Consider the following 23,003-nt stretch of genomic DNA (forward strand, 5'->3'; position numbering starts at 1 on the left):
TGTGTCGAAAGGAGCCAGTTGAGGTGGTTCGGGCATCTGGTAAGGATGCCCCCTGGGCGCCTCCCTAGGGAGGTGTTCCAGGCACGTCCAGCTGGGAGGAGGCCTCGGGGGAGACCCAGGACTAGGTGGAGGGATTATATCTCTAACCTGGCCTGGGAACGCCTCGGGATCCCCCAGTCGGAGCTGGTTAATGTGGCCCGGGAAAGGGAAGTTTGGGGTCCCCTGCTGGAGCTGCTACCCCCGCGACCCGACCCCGGATAAGCGGATGAAGATGGATGGACATATGTAATGTTTCTTCATAGCATGGAAAAACGATGCATGGAAACACATTGCTTGCCCGTATTAATTTCAAAAACTATTATTCTTTTTTTTTTTCCACAACAGAAACAATACTAAAACCAAATAAAAAGTAGACTTTGATAATGACAACAATGACGATTTGCGACCGTCTAAGCTAATGTTGAGTGCATAGATAAGTAAAATAGGTTTCCTTTGATGTTTTCAAAATAAATGTTGACTGAGATTATTATAGTTGTTCTGTTCTGCCTGATAACCAATTGAAATGGTTCCAATGTTGTTGTTTTTTAAAGTTGTGTAGGCTATATGTACAGTAGGTTAACGTAATTGTATTGTTTGATGCAATGTCAATGTAACTTTATTGTGTACGGTATGAATTGTAAGTGCAAGCATTGTTGATTGCATGTATTTTATTTGAATATAGACCCCAGGAAGATCTGCTGTTGCCAAGGCAGCACAGCTCCCAGAATGCTTTCCTCGCTTCTGCCTTTCCTTCGTTCTTGATGCCTTAGATCAATTTCTATGAACCTTTGAGCATCCCGGCAGTATCTAATGAGTACAACTACCTTGCTCACTCTTCTTACTACCTTGCCTGCTTTTCCTTCTCTCTTCCTCCCCTCTCTAACCAGCTCCCAGCTCTAACGGCTGGGAGGTTTTTTCGGAGGCACCTTCATCAGAAACAATCTTCCTGCCTGATCGCTTGCTCCACTTCTTCTTTCCCAGTTGATTTTTTCTTTCACCTTTGTCCTTTCCTTACGTGTTGCTGGTGCGTCTCTTTTCTCCCTGGCCCTTTTTCTCCTTCCTAACAACCCATCCACTCACACACCACACATATACTCCGACTCACACAAACCCACAACCATGCAAAGCTACAGTAGTCACTGTCAGCCCCGTGGGCTGGCGGTCTTAAGATAAAAGGGCCTTGGGAGCCCTGCTCCTCCGTCCAACCATGACATGTTTCAGATTGTCTCCTAAATCTCCTCTGACAGAGGGATAGATGCACTACTGCAGCTGTGTAAGTATGAAATAGATCCCTTAAGGAGTGGGAGGAAAAGTTCAGGGGTCTCATTTATAAACGTGGCGTACGGACAAAACGGGGCTGAAAATGTCCGTACGCCACTTCCCACGCAAAGGTTGTTATTTATAAAAAACAAACTTGATGGGAGAATGTGCGGTCCTCCACGCAAACTCTGACCCATGCCTACGCACATTTTGGAGACAAAATAGGAATTGGCGATGCAGATGGTGAGGTGGTGAACTGAAGTCTGACTGCAGAAAGTACATGTGGGAATAATGATTACTCTTAATATGTTTAAGTACTGATGCCTCACGCACATTTCTTCACACCATATCAGGAAGATTAAATCCAGCAGTGCTATTTGCACTTGTACTGAGTTTTAATTGTTCAATAAACACCTCCAACTCAAATCTTAAATCAAAACTCGTTCTTAATATTTAATCAGCGCTGTCTCACCGTCACATTGTCCTCTACGGAGCGCAGGAGGAGGAGATGGCCCGACTCCATGGAATACAGGATAGCATCAAATACCCAGCATTAGATAACGGCAGAACACAGTGTAAATAACTAAATATCTGTCTTTAATACTGTGCATGTATCATCAAATGTCAAAGTCTGGAAATACAGCCGTTAAGCTCTCACGCAATCGTTACCCTTAATGTCCTCATTATCGGTCCGATCTTTAATACTGTTCATAACACAACCTGCATGAAGAAAAGTGTGTTTTCCTATTACACTTTCGTCTTCAAATTGTATCTCGGGGTGGGGGGGAATACCACTAGTTGATGCTGTGATTTTGGCAAGGTGTCTACAATCACTCTAACTGTTGTAAACATATTTATACTACGGTGACCCCCGTGCGTAATGCTGCATGTTGGCACTGCTGGCCCTACAGGAGGACTAACCCCCAATGGAAGAATCAAGAGAGAAACTTCAAGGACCATGACGATGACTGGCTAATATTCAGATTTAGATTCCCTAAAGCTGTGCTGTTGGATCTATGTACTGAATTGGGTCCAGTAGAGAGGGCAACGCGCTGGAACTGTGCCATCCCGGTCCAAATACAGGTCCTCGCCACTCTGGGGGCCACCGGCTGTTTCGTGAGGGAAATGTCAGACAGCTAAGTGTTTTTTTTTTTATATATAAATATTATATATAATCTTCACCTTTATCACTAAGGCTTGTTTGGATATAATTTATAGTTCTGTTAAATCTTATCATATAGGTCTGATATATGGAAGCTGTCCCCGAGTGCCGTAATGCCTGCCGTTTTGGAAGATATTATTAATAAAAGGTAATCTATAGATCCGGTTACATTACACTGTGCGACAACAGGCCGAAATTATAAATCAATTTGCAGCAATTCCCGAGCGTCTGAGAAGTTTTTTGCTTTTTATCCGCCAGTCGGCATGATTCGGTGTAACGAAAGAACCACTGTCAGGGTCATTAACATACTGATCAGCATTCACGAGGTGCTTTACGTTGAGTATTTATGGTTAAAAATGGGCGTGTACAGGGCGGGTGTTAAGAGGCTGATCCACGTACGCACACTTGTGGGTAATCTCTGATTTATAAAGGGAACTTACAGGTGTGCGTACACACGGTTTTATAAATCTGACTTTTTTTTTGGCGTACGCCATTTTGGGCTTTTGGGCGTACGTACACTTATAGTAAGGATCCTACGCACAGTTTTATAAATGAGACCCCAGGTCGATAAAGGGAGAATATAAGTCCACTTCTGAAGCGTACTTGTTTTGAATCATGTGCCTTGAAGAGCTACGTTTTATTAAAAAAGGCAACATTTAAACCAGCTTTTGATGTAGGAGGAGCTTCCAGGTTTGAAAAATTGCTCTTCTAAGAAAATCAATAGTAGAATGAAATAATATTGACACCTTGCTGAATATAGATTAAAAAAAAGTAAGTACCTCTGATAGAAGTAATAGTTTGACATATGCTTTTTTGCTTTCTTGCAGAGAATTCGATGAAAAGAGCGATACCACGATCATGTCCATATGATCAAGATGATTTGTTTGGTTTGCCCCTGTTCCGAGTCTTCGTGCTAAGGTAACCGCTAACTGCTGGCTCCAGCTTCATATTTTGAGAACGTGTGTATTTTGCAAAATGTCAAACTATTCCTTGTGTTGTCTTCCCGTCGACCGTGCACTTGTTGTCCTCCCGGGTCAAAAATGAACACCTTTTTGACGCTTTTTCTGACATTTATATCAGTTTCTTTGACACTTTTGATGCTTTTCTCTATGTTTTTGTCGTTTTGTTTTACGTTTTTGATGCTGTTGTTACCCAACCACCAAACACCACTAACACCAAGTTATTACCACTAGGTTTACACTTATTTTGGAACAATAATCCTCATTTGTAGGAAATTATACCTAATTTTTAGGTTAAAAAAGCAGAAATTATGAAATATTTAGACTAATATTAGAGGAACGTATGTTGATGGATAATCAGAGACTTCAAAGAGTAAAAGTTTAGTCAGAATACAGTTTTGAAACCATTTCAAAAACTTGAATAAAACATCCAAAATTCAATGAAAGTAGTGTGAATTGTATGTGCGAAGAGCATTGTATGAAATCCATCTAATTTTTGGGCAATTTTTATTTTAAAAAAAACTACATATTTCTGATTTTGAAATTTTGAAAATGGGTCAAATTGGACCCGAGGACAACATGAGGGTTAAGCTACTACATTATCCTTTGTTCCAGGTGGTGAAACTAGCAGCAAAACACACCAAACAAAAACAATGTGATAATAACGGCTGCATCAGATAATTAACACTTTTTGGTACAAATATTAAAACTGCTACTTTTTTTGTCAATATTTGTATTGATGTACATTAGTTAACTACTACTACTACTACGTAAGTGGAGTTGTTTAATTCAATTTAAGTTTTGCAGGCAGTTTGGTTATTGTATCTTTTCTAATTTGATCTAAAGTTGTCATGTTGCTTCAGCAATCTTTTATTTTTATTTAGCTATAGTAGCTTTATCCTGATTGTTGGATCACGCGTCTTGTTTTTATTATCATACTACATAAAGGAGTAGTGGTATCGGTTCCCGTGACATCCCTACTACAAAACATCTGTTTGTTGAATAAGCAGACACTGCACATCTGTATATGCTGGTGGGTGGATGGCTAATGTCACTGCATTTCATTATTTGAAAGATGTATTTCAACAAAAACCAACAGATGAGGTTTTGATCTCTTTAATAAACCTCTGATTGGAGAGTATGTTGTTATAGAATTTAATCATGGTACATCAGAGTTTTGGCACGTTATTTCCGTGGGTAAATATTAATATTCTTAATTATTTATTAATAGCTGTCTTCTGTTGATTTTTTAATATCTTTATTTCACAAATCCCATACTAAAAGAATATTTATTGCTCTTTTAGTGTGAATTACATTAATATGTATCTGTTAACATAATACAAACTTGACTGACCCATCAAGGGAAACAGGGTCATTAGAAAACCATCAACTACAAATTATAATAAGGAAAAAAACATTAATGACTGAGAAAATCATAATTTTATTCTAATCGTGATACAGTAAAGTGCTCCAATTTCAAACTGATTCAGTTACAGGGTAACTACCAACAACCTGGACCCTATTTTCCTATGTTTTTGTGTCTAAGCGACTGATGGGAACAACAATGTTTGACATTGGTCCAGTATTAAGTGAGATCGCTTCAGTCAGCAGCGGCGAACCAAGCTACAATGTAAGATAATAAGGCAATTGTCCAGCTTGTATTTACCTTCACAAAAGTGCTCGTTTTGCTGCTGACAGGCTCAGATTAATAGTATTCCTTCAGAGATAGACCTTTAAAACCTCTATGAGACCTTTCTGTTTAACCAGAAAACGCAATTTTGCAGACGTTTTTATGTTTAAAAAAAGGATCTTAATCTTTAACAAAAAGGTCGACCTCCTTAGAAATCCTTTCCATAATGTCAGACATATAGAATATTAATCTGAGCCCGTCAGTGGCAAAACGAGCACTTTTGTGAAGGTAAATACAAGCTACAAAATTGCCCTATTAACTTACATTGTAGCTTGGTTCGCCGCTGCCGACTGCAGTGATCTCACTTAATACTGGACCAATGTCAAACATTGTTGTTCCCATCAGTCACTTAGACACAAAAACACAGGTAAATAGGGTCCAGGTTGGGAAAAACAGTAATTACCCTTTAAGTATTGGGAGATTTGACACATTAAGAGAGTGTTGCAGATCTTATATTTACTACTTTAAAAGCTTACAAGTTATGTGAAAGTTCAAAGTATCAGAGTATGCACGGAAGCAACTCTATCGCTCGCTCTATCAAAGCCACTCAACCTCACCCTTACTCTTTGGTGTCTGGTCTATATTCGTACATGACAAGTCTCGCTCTCTCTCTCTCTCTCTCTCTCTCCCTCTCATCGTAGGAGAGGCCTACTAGACTGAGGCATATACTTTACAAAAGAAAAAAGAAAAGAACAAAAAAACGTCACTGTAGGAGCTCATTTGGAGAATATTGGATCAAACAGCTTGGCTTTGAAATGCAAAGCCATGAGTGTGAACCCTTTCAAGTGGGAGACAAAAGCAGGTCAGAAGCGAAGGTCTATTACATAATTGAGGATTATTTACAACACACTGTACATGAATATGAAAGTTATCAGTACACTGTCCCTTTAAAGGCCCACGTCTTCAGATTAAAGGTAACACTTCAACACTGCTGATTAACAGCTATTGATGAGGGTCTTTTTTCCATTTTTGGGTCCATTTTGCAGACAAGTGCAAGTGGTGTGTGTATATATATAGACATGTATATTTCCACTCAAAAGGCACATAGGAAACAACATTTGTATTTAAATGACATGGAAAATCATTTTACATGTAAAAACTTTCACATATAGGCAGATGATCGTTTCGTTTTCTGTCACTCTTCTTTCTGAAAACACACCATCATTCAACGTTCAACAAATCTTAGTAGTAGAAATCTATTTCAGAGACCGATATCCACCGCCACACTCACAGAATATAATGCAAATAAGCCACCAGACAAACTGCATTTTGAATGAGGGATCAACTTTTGTTAAACAGGGAAACTTTCAGAGCAATGCTGTCTTTTTACCAGGGTTTCTGCAGGTTTTACCAAGTCAAATGTGAGACCCTTTTAAGACCATTATGAATGAAATTTAAGACCTACAGTATATTACAACAAAAAAAGCCAGATGTCAGAGTCCGGAAACATCGTCCCCGATTTCCTCATTGGCATTAAAGGACTGGTGTGTAAATTGGCTGCAATATAAGGTGCATGTTGGTCTCCAATTGTAGTTGTAATACAGCTAATTACATTAGATTGGGAATTACATGGATGTAGGAAAATTAAGACCTGTTTAAAATTATTTAAGACCTAGAACATAATACTTTTTCAGGTCTAAAATTCTGATTTTTAAATTTCAGACTTTTTCCAGACTTTTTCCAGACACATTCATACCTGGAGCCTGCCCAGTACAACCACTGCCTGATCTGTTGACCACTGTACACTCACAAGCAATAATGAGGGGCAGGCAAGTGTTGGTCTTTGATCAAACTGGCAACCTTTCAGGCACAATCGTCTGTCCTTTAAGCTGGGCAAACACTGGCACATTTGTATTAATGTTGTACGTTTTAATCTGCCTCTCTGAACGGCCAGAACCTGCGGATGCTCACACCGTACAGATCAGTTGACCGGCCACAACGTGGATGCTCACACTGAATGTAAGCACTGAATCCCCAGTCAGTTTTGCTTGTGACAATTCCAATAAAATCCATTCAAACAAGATGACTCCATTTGCAACCATGTTGACTAGAAAGAGAGAAAGGCAGTGATACTTTGTGCAATTCTACTATGAACACAAAGTAAGACAAAAAAGAAAAAAGTGGAGCCCCAGGTGGCTAAAATATATGCAGACGATATGGTTTGTCTGTTCTGCAGAGACGTTCAGTCAAGATTACAGTTTTAGCAATACTCTCTGCTGTGGATACCACTGCCGTAATACTAAAACAAGTTCACTACAGTTTGGAATAGATCTTTTGACAGCAGCCATGTTGGGAAATCCTACCGTAGTTAAAATACAGACAAACGATCAAAAGATCGTTAATTTTTTTAACAATGAATCAGTCTTTGCGACTGCCATGCTGCACGTCAAACCCCAACCAATCCGGCAGAAATTTTGCCCGACTCTAAAATTAGTCGGGGGTGACCACTTTGGGGCTGGAATTGGCCTTAATCCATACAATCACAGCCTATTCTTCTTAATGTCAAAAGGTATTCTGGGAAATTCAGGATAATCCGTGACTGATCACAATAACTCCTTCGAAGAACATCATCATGGAAACCCAAAAATACAAGTCTGAACCTGAAAATGAGCATAATATGGACCCTTTAAAGAATTAGTCACTAAACTACAGTACATGTACATTTAATAAAGCCCATTTTGAGTCCCTACAGATAAACACATACCCCATAAAATGGCACAAGGGAATTTAACTCAACGACTCACCAAGGAAAGCAGAAGGCGACACGGTGCCATTGCTGCGAGAAACCATGACGCTGATGCCGGTCTCCACGAATGGAACGGAGAACTCTACGACCTCTGACCTCTCCTCGTTAATGGTGAGAGAACCGATGGCCATGTCAGCCCTGCTGGATACCACCTGGAAGACAGGACGCCTGGAGTTAGAATGACTCAAAGAAGATCAAAAAAGATGACAAGGAAATTTCCTTTTTACCAAACGAGACAATAAGCTGTCTCTTCAAATTAGATCTCACAAGTTCAAATCCCTGCTCGTTTTCCTGCATTAACTTTTATCGGTCTTCCTTTTATTTAATTGTGGCAACAACAAAAAAAGATTTGTGAACTCTACACCCTCCTGCAAAGCATTGCATCAAGACTGTGTGTATTAGCACAGAGTGAAGTCTTTGAAAAGAGAAATCCAAAGCACCCTTCCTCAGTGAAAATACTTCATATGGGTTGTTAATGACCTGGATGTAAATATGGGTGAGTTTTCTTTTGTCTTTGCACGCGACATGAAACTGGGCTGTGTTCCTTCTCAGAGCTCTGCAGACAGCTGTAAATGAAGCTCAGGTGGTCAGAAGGTGAGGCAGTGGGGGGAATTCACAGCTCCGTCGTGTTTCACCTGGCAGGAAACAAAGGTTACTTGACTGTAGCGGAGGGACTGTGGAGGTTAGAGGAGCTGGCTACTGACCAGAAGTTCATTTGTCCAAGTCCTGGCCTTGCCCCAAAAGTCTGCCAAGACAAAAAGCTCTGCGGTCCCTGACCGCACACCACTGAGACGCCCTTTATCAGGCTCTTAAAGCCACAATCCTTCAAAGTTCTCTGCCTCTTTTTCTGTTGACATCTTAAGTGTTTAGCACTCAGTGTTATGAACCTGTCAATCAGCGGCAGTGAGGCGATGTCTTTGACATTTTCTCTTGATGGATTCTGGGATTCTGAAGGTGGTGTTTTTTTCTGTGTTCAGCCATGATGGCTATTACCGGAGACGGTTTAGAACCGAGACGCCCCAACTCGGAGTGGTTTCCTGTATCTCTGTCACGTGATCTCCGCCACGGCCACGCCTCTCTAGGAGACTAGCGGCAGGTCCGTCTGTGTTGATTCCAACGGGTGAAGGGAACGTGAACACAGATTATGAGCGATTCTTTTGCCCCATCGTCACCAATACAGATAATGGACCCATTTTTCACAAGCCACATATCTGCAGAACATTCTGACACTAACATTGCATTTTTCAGACGGACACATCAGGGGAAAATTACATTTGCCTGAGACCTGTTTCTGTCTCAGGACCAAACTCTCGCGAGATCTGGCAACACAGAGAAGCTAACGCCAGCTAACATCCGTGAACGCCCTAACGTAATATGTGAAATATGTCTTTTAACTGTGTAAATATAACGTTAGTAAAAGAACATATTGAGAAATTATTCAAATATAACTTCTCACTACACGTTCAAATGAGGCCACGCCCCTTTGGGAGACAGGAAGTGTGTACCGTTTCATACCATTGGTGCTGCTTAAAAGGCGCTCTCTTTAGTATAGAGGATCTTTGCTGTTAATGCTCTTGCTGGAGAGCCAAAGTTAAACCGGTGAGGCCACTAGAGCTCAGATATGTCTGAAATAGTGAAGTAGTAACAGCAGAACATAGAGGGCTAGAATGGTGTAGAAGTTATTAGACAGCAGATATTAACCCCTGTTCTTCTGTCTATTCCAACTAAACGGTTACTGTTGCTACAGACATAAAACACTTTACTTCCTAGTCAACAAGGAATTCTTCCAACAAGTACAACCAACTATCAAGTTTTTAAACTGCAAAAATATACTTGCAGAGACTTAAAACTACCCTGGTTCCAGGCTTCTGAATCGCAGCCCATTCCTTCAGCGATTTGCATACATTAGGTCTCAAGTTGTAGAAAAACAATCCACTAATCAGAGCTTTGTAGGCAGACATAAGAATGGTATAGTGCAGCAGGGGAGGGCTTGCACACAGAAAGCAAAAAAAGAGATTCAGACTGGGTTCTGGATTTCAACTGTTTGTATTTGATCCACTACAGGGCTGTACAGAGAGTGACCAAATGTGCAGAGTGCAAAAGTGCAAGCGTTTCTGTCCGTGTTGGACTTTTTCTGCGTTCCATTAACCTCGGAAGTCAGAGGTCGGAACTGGGAATGACGTTGCATCCGAGTTGACCGTGTTCCAGTTACAAGTTGGGGTAGGTACAACAGGGTAGGGGGATTCTACCCAGGTTAGCCATTGTTAGCAATTCCAGTTGATATTTTGCACGTGCAAACACCGTAGTCCATGGAAAACGGACAGTACTGTGTGTATGGCTGATTTAACTCGGAAATTCCGACTTCCCAGTAATTTTCTGCAGGAGTGTGACGACTCACATGTTTTACACTTTTGATACTGTGTGATTGGTTGCCTCTCTGCTTGTCAAGATCAATCAATCCATGATAATTACTCAATTTCATTTCAAATAGTCTGAAAAGCAACACCTGTGGCCCTTCTGTTTAAGTAGTATTCATTACTGCACCAGACTTCATAGGAGGAACCAAAAGATATTATACCAGGATGATTAACAGTGAAGGGTGAAAAAATATTAAAGACGTAGGAAATTATTGCCTGATTGGGAGGCATTCATGTAAGAAAGAAGGACAAAAAATGTAAGGCAGAATGAAAGATTGAAAAATAGCGGAAATAAGTGTGGGCTTTCACTGAAGGCACAGAACAAGTCTGAGGAAGGCAGACATGTAGCCTTGGTGAAATGCACCTTTGTCAGGATGTGAGAGGAGTTTAGTTTGTAGAAAAGAATACAATGGCCGTAAAGAGAAAAGGATGAGGGTAGTGTAGGGTTTAAGCACAATTGCAAAAGGGAAACAAAAATGGTGCTTGCTTTTTTTTTGGTTTGGATTAAAAACAATTACTGCCGCAGGAAGAAAAAAAACAAGGACAGGACTGGATGTGAGATTTTCACACAGACTCAGCTGTCCCTGTGCACACATGTTCATCTGCCGCCATAATTAAGCAGCTTAATGAGTTACTGACAAAAGCTGGGCAGGAGGCAGCTGGGGACGGAGAGAATGAGAGAGAGAGAGAGAGAGAGAGAGACCACCTGCATCTCTGAGGCCTATCTGAGACAGAAGCGTTGTAAACGACATCACGACGATTAGCAAATTATATACGGATATTGTCATGCACGCAACCACATGCATATATATACACTTATTTACACTCAGGCAAACACACACATACTCATTCATACAGACACACAAATCTGCTCACACGCACGCGCACACACACACACGGTTTCACCTAAAGTGTGTGACCCTGTAAAACCCTAAAGCTGGATTTATACTGTGAGCATTCAGAGGTTACATGCTTAGTGTTTGCTTGTACGGCGTGCGCTATGCTTGAGCTAGAGTGCACACGCTCCAAAAATCCAACGACATGCTGGGGCTACAGTGACTAAGGAGAAATGCGGAGAACTGTGATTGGTCAGCTCGGGGCTGCTTGGGTTTTCTCCTCCAAGGCTCAGAAATCTCACTTTGCCAGACCTACCTCTAGCCTGGAAATCCAGACCCAAATCCGAAAGATTAAGCTGAGCAAATTCAAATTGTGCTCTCGCGAGAACTCTGGATTTCCAGCGTAACCTACCTCCACAGTCCTGGTCTGGAGAAACATTACATCACATAACGTTCCGGCTTGTTTGTATTTCTGTAAACCACTCCCCATCGTCTTAGGCGACACTTTCCCAGGACGCAGCGACGGTGCCCTTGCAACAAAAAGACAGCATGGATAGCGGAAGGCCAGGAGAATGTCGTCTGAAATAGGCAGCCAATGGCACGCTTTATACCAACAGTCTACATCCAGTTAGTCAGACTACCTTTTCTGTGACAACAGACATGCTGTACTTTGTGATCTTGCAAAGCCATTTATGGGGCATTAACTAAACCAGATTATAAGGTTAGTAATGATTCCACAGCAAATGTTAGGAGGTCAATAAAAAGCTAGACAAGACAACCCTTGAATGGTGTAACAAATTGAAAAAAAGAATCTAAACGCAAGAAGTTTGGGGTTAAATAAAGCACAATACGGCCTGATAATGATTTGTATCAAAGTTTTTTTTTCAAAAAAGGCCTATTTTCCTAACCACAATCGAAACCAAACGTTAAACATAAAGCTAAAACTAAGTCTGAAACCTTAAACCTTTGAAGAAGCTCGCACCACAACAAAATGCCACTCTAACGGTCTTAAACTGACCACGAGACCACGCACACAGACACTGTGATAATTTGCATCCCCTGTTAAACCAACTCCATTAATCCAGCCACCAGAGGGGGATTGGCAACATGGAAACAGCAGAGTATCTGCCAACACGCACGCACACACACGCACACACACACACACACACACACACACACGTAAAACAGCCTCACAGTCGGTGTTGTCCTCTCTCTCTCTCTCTCTCCATTTCTCAGCACAGCAGAGTATCTGCCAAAACACACACACACACACACACACACACACACTTACAAACAGCCTCACAGTCTGTGTTGTCCTCTCTCTCCCCGTTTCTCCAGCACTAATCTTTCCGACAGCCTCCCTCCATATTTTCTCTCTTTTTTTTTTTTTTCTTCGATTCGGGTCCGAGTCTCTCTCGCTGGGTTGCGTTTTAAAGGATTTGAGGGAGGATAAGACGAATTTCACAGGCGCACTCAAACTAAACCCCCTCCCCCCCCCATTTGTAAACGCAAAAAACCGGGGGGGAGGGGGGGAAGAGAGAGACAAAACAATGGAATAAGAAAAAAAACGACGATGCTACCGTACATGCAGGAAGAATTAAAAACATAGCTACAATATCTCACTGAGACGCGCACAAAAAAGGGTCACAGTGTGTTTGTGATCTGGGCAGCTAAACTGCCACGGGAAATGCAGTCTGCAAGCTGCGGCTTCTACAAGTCCCACCCATGTTGCTTTCACTGGGATGTTTATTTGTTTGCTGTGAGCGTTGTTATTGCTTATGAATGATTCATGAGTGGCCATTATTTCAGCTTTAGCTTTTTCTGTAGCTCTAAAGGAATAGTTTAACATTTGGGGAAATACTCCTACTTGCTTTCTTTCAGAGAGTGAGAAGCGTAATGCAGTTCATTGTAGCGAACACAGACTGTAGGCCTACGGTACATATGCATTCACACATAATTGAGGTCATTCCAAAAGACTGGTTATGTGTTATCAGGATGAAGCGTCCTGAAACCATTTATTGGTCCCCAAAACACACCTATGATTAATCAAGACACTAAGTACAACCCTTTTGAACCATGTGCCTGGTGCACGGACCCTTTTGATCGCCGTTAAACTAGCAAAAGTGGATTCGTACACGCCCCTAAACGCACCTTCACGCCGTGCGATTAGGTCGTTAAAATAGGGCCTCTTGTATTCATTGTTTTCTTTACTCATTTTTGAAGTGCCCCTGTTTTTCCAGTGTGCCTGAAATAGGGAGCAGTGTGACCTGGATATTGGATTTTTGAATTGTAGAGGTATTATTATTATTATGATCCTCACCTCTCCGACCATGCCGTTCCACTCCCCATCAATGTTCTTCCCGTGCCTCCCATTGGTCACCAGGTACAGGTCATAGGTGAAACCCACAATCTTTGCCAGTCGCTTGAGGACGTCGATGCAGAACCCTTTGCAGCAGTGCTTTGTGGGCCCGGTGCCATCCACCACCAAGCTGGGGAGAGGATGTGAGAAAGGACAAGATAGGTGAGATAGTGAACACGCTTTTTCATGAGATTTGAAGAGGTTTTATCAAGAACACCTTGACCCGGATGGGCTGCTTGGCTGAAGTGTAGAAATTGAAAAGGAAGGAGAGCGTGCTGCTAGAGGAGTGAACAGAGGAGCACCCTTAAAGAGACAGGGAGAGTGTAACAGAGGAAGAACGGGAGGGAGAGTGTAACAGAGGAAGAACGGGGGACTGAGGAAAGTATGAATTATTGGCAAGAGACTGGGAGTGGAGTAGGATCTGTTAGTTTGGTTGTTTGAACATGAAACATTTTTATTTGCAAACTTTTTAGAACAAGCATGGGCTAAAAGAAAGACGGCTTTGTATGGATGATTCTCTGTCTGGAAGGGTCATTCCCTGTTTATTTACTTATACACGTTTCTGTGGCTGTAGTTTTATGTATGAAATGTTTAGTTCTAGTTGGACAATTTACGGGGTTCCACTGTTGTATTGTGGCTGCTGCAATATGTTTTATTTATTAAGTAGAGTATGTTGTGTGTGGACATTGGACCAGAAGCTGTGGATGAAATGATTTTTATATTGGTGTCTTGTAATTCCGTGTGGGATGGCCCACTTAGTGGCATGACACGTAAATAAAATCTCATTCATTGATATCATTCCTCTGTTGCAGTTTGGGCTGCTCGACAGGTCGGAGAGCCCAGCAGGAAAAGTGTTGCATTATTGAAACACAATTAAATTCCATTTTGTGCTCTTGGATGACGTCTAAAATTAGAAAGATTCTAAAAAGGCCTCTGAAAAGCTTCTTTCTTGTGAGACTTCATCGCGAGAACACTTTACCCTGAAAGCATAATGAGCAGGTGACTTCTACGGGAATCCGAATGCATTACGATCACTGAGTAGAGTGGCTGCTGTGCCCTCCATCAGTTGTCCTTACCAAGTGCCCATTTGTTGGACCCTGAGACACTTATGGCAGCTATGGCAACCTCTTAGCTCTGTTGCCTAGCAACAAAACTTGCACAACTGTTTTTTTTTTTTTTTTTTTTTTTTGTAAAGTACAAGCGTCAAACGTATGAGGGTGGAATACCTAGCTCCTCCGTGTAATTTGTATATTTGCAAACATTTGTTTTTCTACAAATGAAGTCTGGTCTTTACGTGGCAGAAATTAACAAGGAAATACAAGTTGTGTTATTGTGAAATCTTGACTAGCAAGGTTATTTTTTTTCATTCCAGAGCCATAATTCTCTTCTTGTGCATGTGCAAATAAAGTCACATTATTGACACATAATGTTTAGTTACACAGAATGATCCTGCATGATGTAGGGCAACACAATGGCTACATTGAATGTTTTCATATAAGCACAAGAAATTATTTGCTCGCAGTTTGGGTGCTGAATAGCGAGCAGACGCATAATGTCACAACAAATGTATATAACATGTAAATAACTGAACTAAGATCACATTAAGTTATTAATTTACTTTGGTCAGGTAAAGTAAACACAACAATGACATAGTACTTTATAAAGTTGATATGGCTCACATGTTAGCAAGCACCGTAGATACAGTAGGTTTATAAGAGCTTTTTTTTATTATTAAAAGGTCCCATGACATGGTGCTCTTTGGATGCTTTTATATAGGCCTTAGTGGTCTCATCATACTGTATCTGAAGTCTCTTTTATATAGACCTTAGTGGTCCCCTAATACTGTATTGAAGTCTCTTTTATATAGGCCTTAGTGGTCTCATCATACTGTATCTGAAGTCTCTTTTATATAGACCTTAGTGGTCCCCTCATACTGTATCTGAAGTCTCTTTTATATAGACCTTATTGGTCCCCTAATACTGTATCTGAAGTCTCTTTTATATAGGCCTTAGCGGTCTCCTCATACTGTATTGAAGTCTCTTTTATATAGGCCTTAGTGGTCCCCTAATACTGTATCTGAAGTCTCTTTTATATAGGCCTTAGTGGTCCCCTAATACTGTATCTGAAGTCTCTTTTATATAGGCCTTAGTGGTCCCCTAATACTGTATCTGAAGTCTCTTTTATATAGACCTTAGTGGTCCCCTAATACTGTATCTGAAGTCTCTTTTATATAGACCTTAGTGGTCCCCTCATACTGTATCTGAAGTCTCTTTTATATAGACCTTAGTGGTCTCCTAATACTGTATCTGAAGTCTCTTTTATATAGACCTTAGTGGTCCCCTAATACTGTATCTGAAGTCTCTTTTATATAGACCTTAGTGGTCTCCTAATACTGTATCTGAAGTCTCTTTTATATAGGCCTTAGTGGTCCCCTAATACTGTATCTGAAGTCTCTTTTATATAGGCCTTAGTGGTCCCCTAATACTGTATCTGAAGTCTCTTTCCCGAAATTCAGCCTTGGTGCAGAATTACAGCCACTACAGCCAGTCCCACAATGAGCTTTCCTTAGGATGTGCCATTTCTGTGTCTGTAGCTATTGAGGAGGACAGAGGGGGGGGGGCAAGGTGGAGGGTGGGGGTGTGGCCTTGACCAACTGTCACTTTGCTCGTTTGAAAGCCATGATGTCTCTCTCTCTCATGGGGGGGCCAAATTCTCTGGGCGGGCAAAGCAGAGAAAGGGGCGGTAACCTTTCCCCTTATGACGTCATAAGGAGCAAGATTCCAGATTGGCCCATCTGAGCTTTCATTTTCTCAAAGGCAGAGCAGGATACCCAGGGCTCGGTTTACATCTATCACCATTTCTAGCCATTCCTGCCTATGGTCCCCCCCACTGGGGGACCATAGGCAGAACTCATAGGCAGAACTCATATTAATGTTAAAAAACCTCATGAAGTGAAATTTTCATGCCATGGGACCTTTAAAGAGATGAAAGATGGTAGTATACTGTAGAGCTAAAAGTAACTGCAAAGTTGTTGATAATTCTGTGGGTAAGTCAATTTGTGCATTTTATACTTTTTTCATTATTAGTGAATTCATAGGATTTCGGCATACGTGCACAAGATGTCTGGAAGTTTAGACCCACATCAATTTCCAATTTTTAAACTTGCATATAAATCCAGCTACATGGCCATTCAGAAGACCAACAGCTCAGTGATACCCTTTTTTTTTCCACCAAAATTAGCGAATATATGCAATTTTCTTAACACCTGTAAACCCGCTAAAAATAGGTGACAAACTCAGACTAGTTTGGAACGATGTTCGAGTGCTATTTGTACAGAGACGGACAGAATTCGTGGCTGAGATAGCATAGCATCGTGCCATGTTTCCATCACTGACCGTCGGAGATGATAAATACCCATGACCACTGCAGTCACTTGTCCCGGAATGAATGCAGATTGTAACCTTTCCCACTGAAGACCAAAGCCAGATGTTAGTGGTTTTTTTGTCCAGTGGTAAAGGGGCTTAACTTGTATGTTATTATAAGGTAAGTGATTGTTTGAGATTAAGACATGTCACATGTGGTGGTCCTCAAAAGTGGAAGTTAAGTTTAAGTGCGTGGCTGTGCCCTGGTCAAATGCATGTTCATTTTAAGCATTGGACAAACAAATCAAGACCTTGGTGGTAATGACAGGAGAAAAGTATAAAACACCTCAGTGCACTGCAGCAACATCAGAGGAAATAAGCCACGACAGGTAAAAATGTTTGCAAATCAATCACACAGTACATTAAAGTAAAAACGTACATAAAATACTTATTAATGAGAATAAAAAGACAAGCAATTGAGGGCGAAAAAAAAAAAAAAACCTGGGTCAATGTAGGTTGATTAACGAGAGCAAACTTCTCACTCAGCCAATAAAATTGATGGAGGATGAACTTGTTATCTTCCCATTGGCCTGGTTATGTGCTGGCAGGAAGGAAGCTTATCTTGGATAGACCAGGAGCCGGAGTGTGTGTGCAAGCACGCACACGCGCGTTCACACTCACTCTGTTTCTTTTTCTCCCCGACTTACTTTAGCCTCGATTGGACCTTATATGAACATGAAACAGACGCGACACGGATTATAAAGGAATTTGAATATGAATACTACTGCATATTGTATACAACACATCATATAAGTACAAGTTCTCCTCAGTTATCAGCTGTCAGGAGGCTCAACACCCTCCCCTCTTACCCCCCCCTCTGCCCCCAAGAACTCTGAATTCCCCCCCCCCCCATGCCAATCTCTAGGTATGGTGAAGGGGATGTGATGATGTGGGGTTATTTTAATTCCAAAGGCCAAGTGAACTTTATCAGGATCATATTATCCTGGATCCATGAAATAACTGGCCTTTAAAAATAAACATCTGCCTGCCTCTATGGGAATTTAACATAGGGGTGTACTTACTTATGCCCCCTGTATTTTAAGGAAGAATATTTATATATTTACGATACATTATTCATTCACAAAGAAAATTGGTGTCCTTAAAGATTGGATTTTTCCTAATTTTTTTTAATTAAGGCATTAAGACCAATTTCCAAAAGATGACTGTTTTATTCCTCCTTTTAGTCAACTTTAGCATGGGTTCATAAACTTATGAGTGCCACTGTATGTTTGTATGAGTACCGTGCAACTGACTGTAAACTGGACTGAATCACTCCAAACGTGCTGTGGTTCACAATATCAGTGTTGGAAGGGAATACAGCACGGGTCTCTTGTTCCATGATTCTAATTATCTGGATTGATTAAAAGACAATTAACCTGAACTTGCTGTGTGGTTTCAAGGTTATATAACGGTTGTAATGAATAGCTGTAACACAACCGTGCTTTGTTCTTAATTGCATGCTTTCAGGTGCCCTATGACTTTTAACATATCTTCATTTTCTCCCTGGAATAATTACCTTATTGTGTGATGTTTTAATCTATTGATCCCAGAAGGAAAGTATTTATTTAAGGCCATTCCTTCCTGCACACCAGCACCTGCAGATGGTAAAGATTTACTGTCTTGTTCATGGACGCTTGGCCAGACAATTCAATTTCACAAGGGATAAGAGCCTGGACTCCTCCTGGTTTCAGGATAGTCTCTATCTAACCACTTTTTGAAAAAAATATTTGACACTTTCCACAAGGGATCATAGGCTGATAAGAATTTAGAGCAGAAAACACTAGCAGACAGTAAGAAACCATTTGTTATATACTAAACCGATCCTGTATGGTACTGTTTCAGTCCATTCTCAGATAGATAATGGGATAGCTATATTATTCTGAATGGCCATAATAAACAGCAGGCCATCCTGACCACCCACTTTCTTTAGTGGATTCCAAAAACTTATTTCTACGTTTGTACTCCATTCACACTCACTTCCATTGCAATATTGTTTTTCTCATTTTATCTTACTTATTTTTGCTTTTGCAATGCTGAAAAAAATTCAAACCTTTCATCCTCTAAGTGCAGATGATATTTCGCTTTAATGGCTACAGTATAATTAGCAATTTAGTCGTTAAAAGCCAAGAAGGTTAAAGACTATTGTTGAGTAACCACCAATGCATGGCACTAAAACAATGAACATTTTCTTTGAGCATGTTTAGAAGGCACTAGAGAGAATTCTTTATTCACTTAAAGAAGTATTTTACCACTGGAAAGAGGGTCTTTTCTATGCAGTCTATGCAGAAGAATGGTGCAAACATTTTTTTTTTTATTGGTGCTACATGCCCAGAGAAAACAGAAAAGGGGCTGTGATATTCATTTTTATTAAAAAGGTAGAAAACCTTCAAATACCAGAATGCACCAAACCAATAAACCCTCCCGCTGGTGGGTGACGTACTGCAAGTCATCACAGATATGGCGGCCGGCTGGTAACAAACAATCTCATATTAAAGTTAAAGGGTGAGCTAAAATATGTTTCTGAAAACATTTAAGGTGAGAAATAGGCAATGTAGTAATAGAATCGTTGTTGTTCTTTCAGCCTCCACCTTTGTAATACAGGAAACAGTGCTCACAAACTTGTATTACTGCTAAACAGTGCATGTTTTTGGGGTGGCAGTAGCTCAGACCGTAGGGAGTTGGGTTGGGAACCTGAGGATCGCCGGTTCAAGTCCCAGTATGGACCAAAGTACAGAGTGTGGATTGGTAGCTGGAGAGATGCCAGTTTGCCTCCTGAGCAAGGCACCCCCCCCCCCAAGCACTGGCAGTCCACCTCACTCTGGTGTGTGTGTGTGTGGTGACTTCTAACAAACAGAGTGTAAATTGTTTCACTCATCAGTCACAAATCCCCCCCACTGGGGATCAATGAAAATATATTTCTGAAAACATCTAGGTGAGAAATAGGCAATGAAGTAATAGAATTGTTGTTCATATGCATTTTAATTTGAGTTTGAAAGAGAGAGGGTTCTCTCTCGCGATCCGCTTCTATACTCTTTGGGTCCGTATGCGGAAGTACAATCTGTAGCCTGTAATCATAGCCATGGCTAGGAGATGAGCACAGAGATCTTGGCACTGGTAAGATGGAGGGAAGTTTACCATAGTTCAGTTACACATACTACCCACATTGTTATCATACAAAGCTCGTTGAAAATAGGCAAAGTAGCCCTTTAAAAAGTTGTGCACAATCATGGAGAAAATCTTAACTAAACTAAAGCCTTATTTTTGTGTATTAAATAAATACAAATGTACAGACCAACCACTGAGAGCTGAGCCTTGCAGAGTTTTTGGATACAATGCAAAGAAAACAAAAACGCAACAGTGAGAACGGTTTCACTGACGGCTGCGTTACATATTCAGCTGCTGGGGGGTGTTACCTGGTGTTGACGGGCATGCGACAGGGTACAGAGTCCCGGATGCAGGAGCTGGTGCCCGGGTCAGCCGGCTCCACGATGACAAAGGGCCTCTCCTCCAAGGTAACCACTCGGAGGTGCTGGGAGTCATCCAGAGGCTTTAGGAAGGAGCCGTAACGAGACCAGGGATGGTAACGCAGTCGCAGGTGGCCGTTCTCCCACCAGCCAACCTGGATGGGAATACACACACAAACACAGGCACTCAGGTCTTCAGCTCAGTGGCTTAGAACAGACTGCTGATCAGTCTGATCATCTTTTTTTATATACGTGTCTCCAGAGAATATGAGTCGTTTACTCAATGGGCACATCAGTTTTGTGTTTTAGCCTGGATAATGTCATCTAGTCAGTAAGTTAACCAGGTAACCTAGTATCACAGCATATATCTTTACCTTGCTGTTAACACATCTGATTTGCACACAACCAATAAGCACCTGGAAGGACCTTGAGGATTGTCACTTAAAAATATTAAAAAAAAACAATAAAAAGAAACTGGTTTTAACATTGACACCTGCAAATCAACCAATCCATGCTTACTGGGAAGCTAATGCATCTAGCAAAAACTAGCTTTCACATTACCAATATCATTTTAAAAGGACACCCCTTGATTAATGTCCAGAATGCCCCCCAGTGGTTGAATATAGCAATACAGAAACATTATTTTGGTAGTCCAAGTATACAATTGGTTCTAATGTTTTGTCAAGAGCATTTTGGAACTTCTGGCATCCTTGTGTCCCAGTCATTTGAATTGCTGGGTATGTTAGCTGCACATCATACCCCTTCTCTCCCCTCCCTGTGTATCTCCTAAAAAGACGTCTGTATTAGATGTCTAAAAACGGCTCATCCAGTGTGTATCTGGCGCAGTAGAAGCTTCTAACTGCTTCTAACTTTGACATTTTAAGTAGTTGTGTCTTCACCATTGATGTCAGTTTAATTGTTAACTAAATTGTTAGCTCCTATACCCTCACCTCTACAGTAAGCCCCAATGGGCATTACTATTAATCACATTGTGACAGGGACCTGGTAAAGTGTGTTATATGAGATACCTCAGCCCATCGGTCTATTAACTTCATTGTAGATTATCATTGTTTGAGTCTTCTGTTAGCTCAAGTTTCCAGTCATATGCTTCTTTTCCCCTTCCTCTACAGCCGCATGCTTTTTCCTGCACAGTAATGGGTTGTGGGGGGAGATGAAACGCATCAGGGGAGTGTGTCGTTGCATTGGTTGTGTTGTATAATGAGCAGTTTGTTTGTGTTAACTGAGCTTTTCATGCTGCAACGTGGTATTTTGGAGCAGAGACTAAAGAGACAGCTTACAGTGTCACAGTGACCTACATGTGTAAACAAATCTGTTCACACCGACTGAGATGTTACTGGAAGGATGTGCAGCCACACCACAGCTAATCTGTCTTTTTTATTTTGCCATTTTCTAGCTGTGGTGTCATATTTAGAAGTTATTAGCATACAGCCAATTCTCCTGTGAATCCCCCTGATGGTGCCAGACATGTCTGCTGGGATTTGTGAATAAACATGCAAAGGTTAAAACATACACCGGTGGCATCACTTGTGACTTACATAGACCTTAATTAAATCATAATTGCTACATGCCTATTCCCAAACCTTACTGTACCTTAATGTTTAAATGATAATGAATCTCTCTAAAACCAGGTCTTAAACCTAAAACAAATGGTTAACCTTAAGGGGACCAGCTTTTTGATAAGAAGTGAGTGCCAAAGGCTTCACACACACGCATTTGTACTTACATACCTGTGAGGACCCTCATTGACATTCCCTAGAAGCTAACGCTAACCCTGAATTTAACTGGATCCTTATTCCAGCCGTGTCCTTAAAACCAAGTCTTTAACCTAAATTAACCTTGTGGGGACCAGGAGTGTTGCACCAACTATTAGTCAAATTCATTACTACGTTTGTATGTAAATGTCTTCCCAATTCTTCTTCCTGATTTACTGTACTAAATGTGGTTGCACCATTAAAACTTAAGCAATGTCTTACCTAGTAACAACCTTAATATTGTGTAAACTGGTCGCTGGGAAACGTGTGGCACTGTCCAGTCAAGAAATCAACCAAACAGCAACTCACTAGCTGTGTTATCCTAATGTATCAGGGCCAAGAGCTAAATGAAACTTATCAGACATTGTTTTGTAAATGAAGGTATGACTTTGTTTTATTTAGCCTATGTATGCATACGTGGAGAAATATGTGTGTTTGAGAAAAAGTAGTATTCATGCAGTTCATTGGGAAGGAAATATCAGATTACACAAACTTACCGACCGTAATTGTCCAACGATATTGGCATTCGATTTTAGGTTTAGGAATTTGAGGTGCTGTTATCTTGTCTCATTTTGATCAAATGTTATTTAAAATCTTCTTCATTTAGGATAAGATACACCTTCATTGATCCCCAATATTTACACCATTATCAATCAGTATTTGATCAAGTGTCTGGTCAGTTACCTTTTTTTTTACTCTTCAATCTAAACAGTTCATATATGAGCAAAAATAGTTTTGTACACTGATTTAGTCAGTTGTACCTGGTGTAAGTATAAACAAATCAACTAATCTCAACTAATGAACTTGTTTGGTGCAACCTGTTGTCATTTAGAGAGTTGTTAATCTGTACTTGGTAAACACTTCCGTCTTCCCAATG

The 23,003-nt window shown here is 40.8% G+C and overlaps 1 protein-coding gene across 1 annotated transcript in view; it reads right to left on the bottom strand.

The window, feature by feature from the left end:
- LOC144529264 (glutamate receptor ionotropic, NMDA 2D-like) overlaps positions 1–23,003 on the bottom strand; it is a 132,221-nt gene that overhangs the window by 20,017 nt on the left and 89,201 nt on the right. Inside the window, exons 7-9 of the mRNA XM_078268264.1 lie at positions 20,304–20,509; positions 13,430–13,598; positions 7,855–8,008 (exon numbers count right to left, since the gene is read on the bottom strand). Of these exons, the coding sequence (XP_078124390.1) occupies positions 7,855–8,008; positions 13,430–13,598; positions 20,304–20,509 (529 nt within the window). The remainder of the gene's footprint in view (positions 1–7,854; positions 8,009–13,429; positions 13,599–20,303; positions 20,510–23,003) is intronic.

Source organism: Sander vitreus, chromosome 14 (assembly GCF_031162955.1).
Source record: "Sander vitreus isolate 19-12246 chromosome 14, sanVit1, whole genome shotgun sequence".
Taxonomy (NCBI): domain Eukaryota; kingdom Metazoa; phylum Chordata; class Actinopteri; order Perciformes; family Percidae; genus Sander; species Sander vitreus.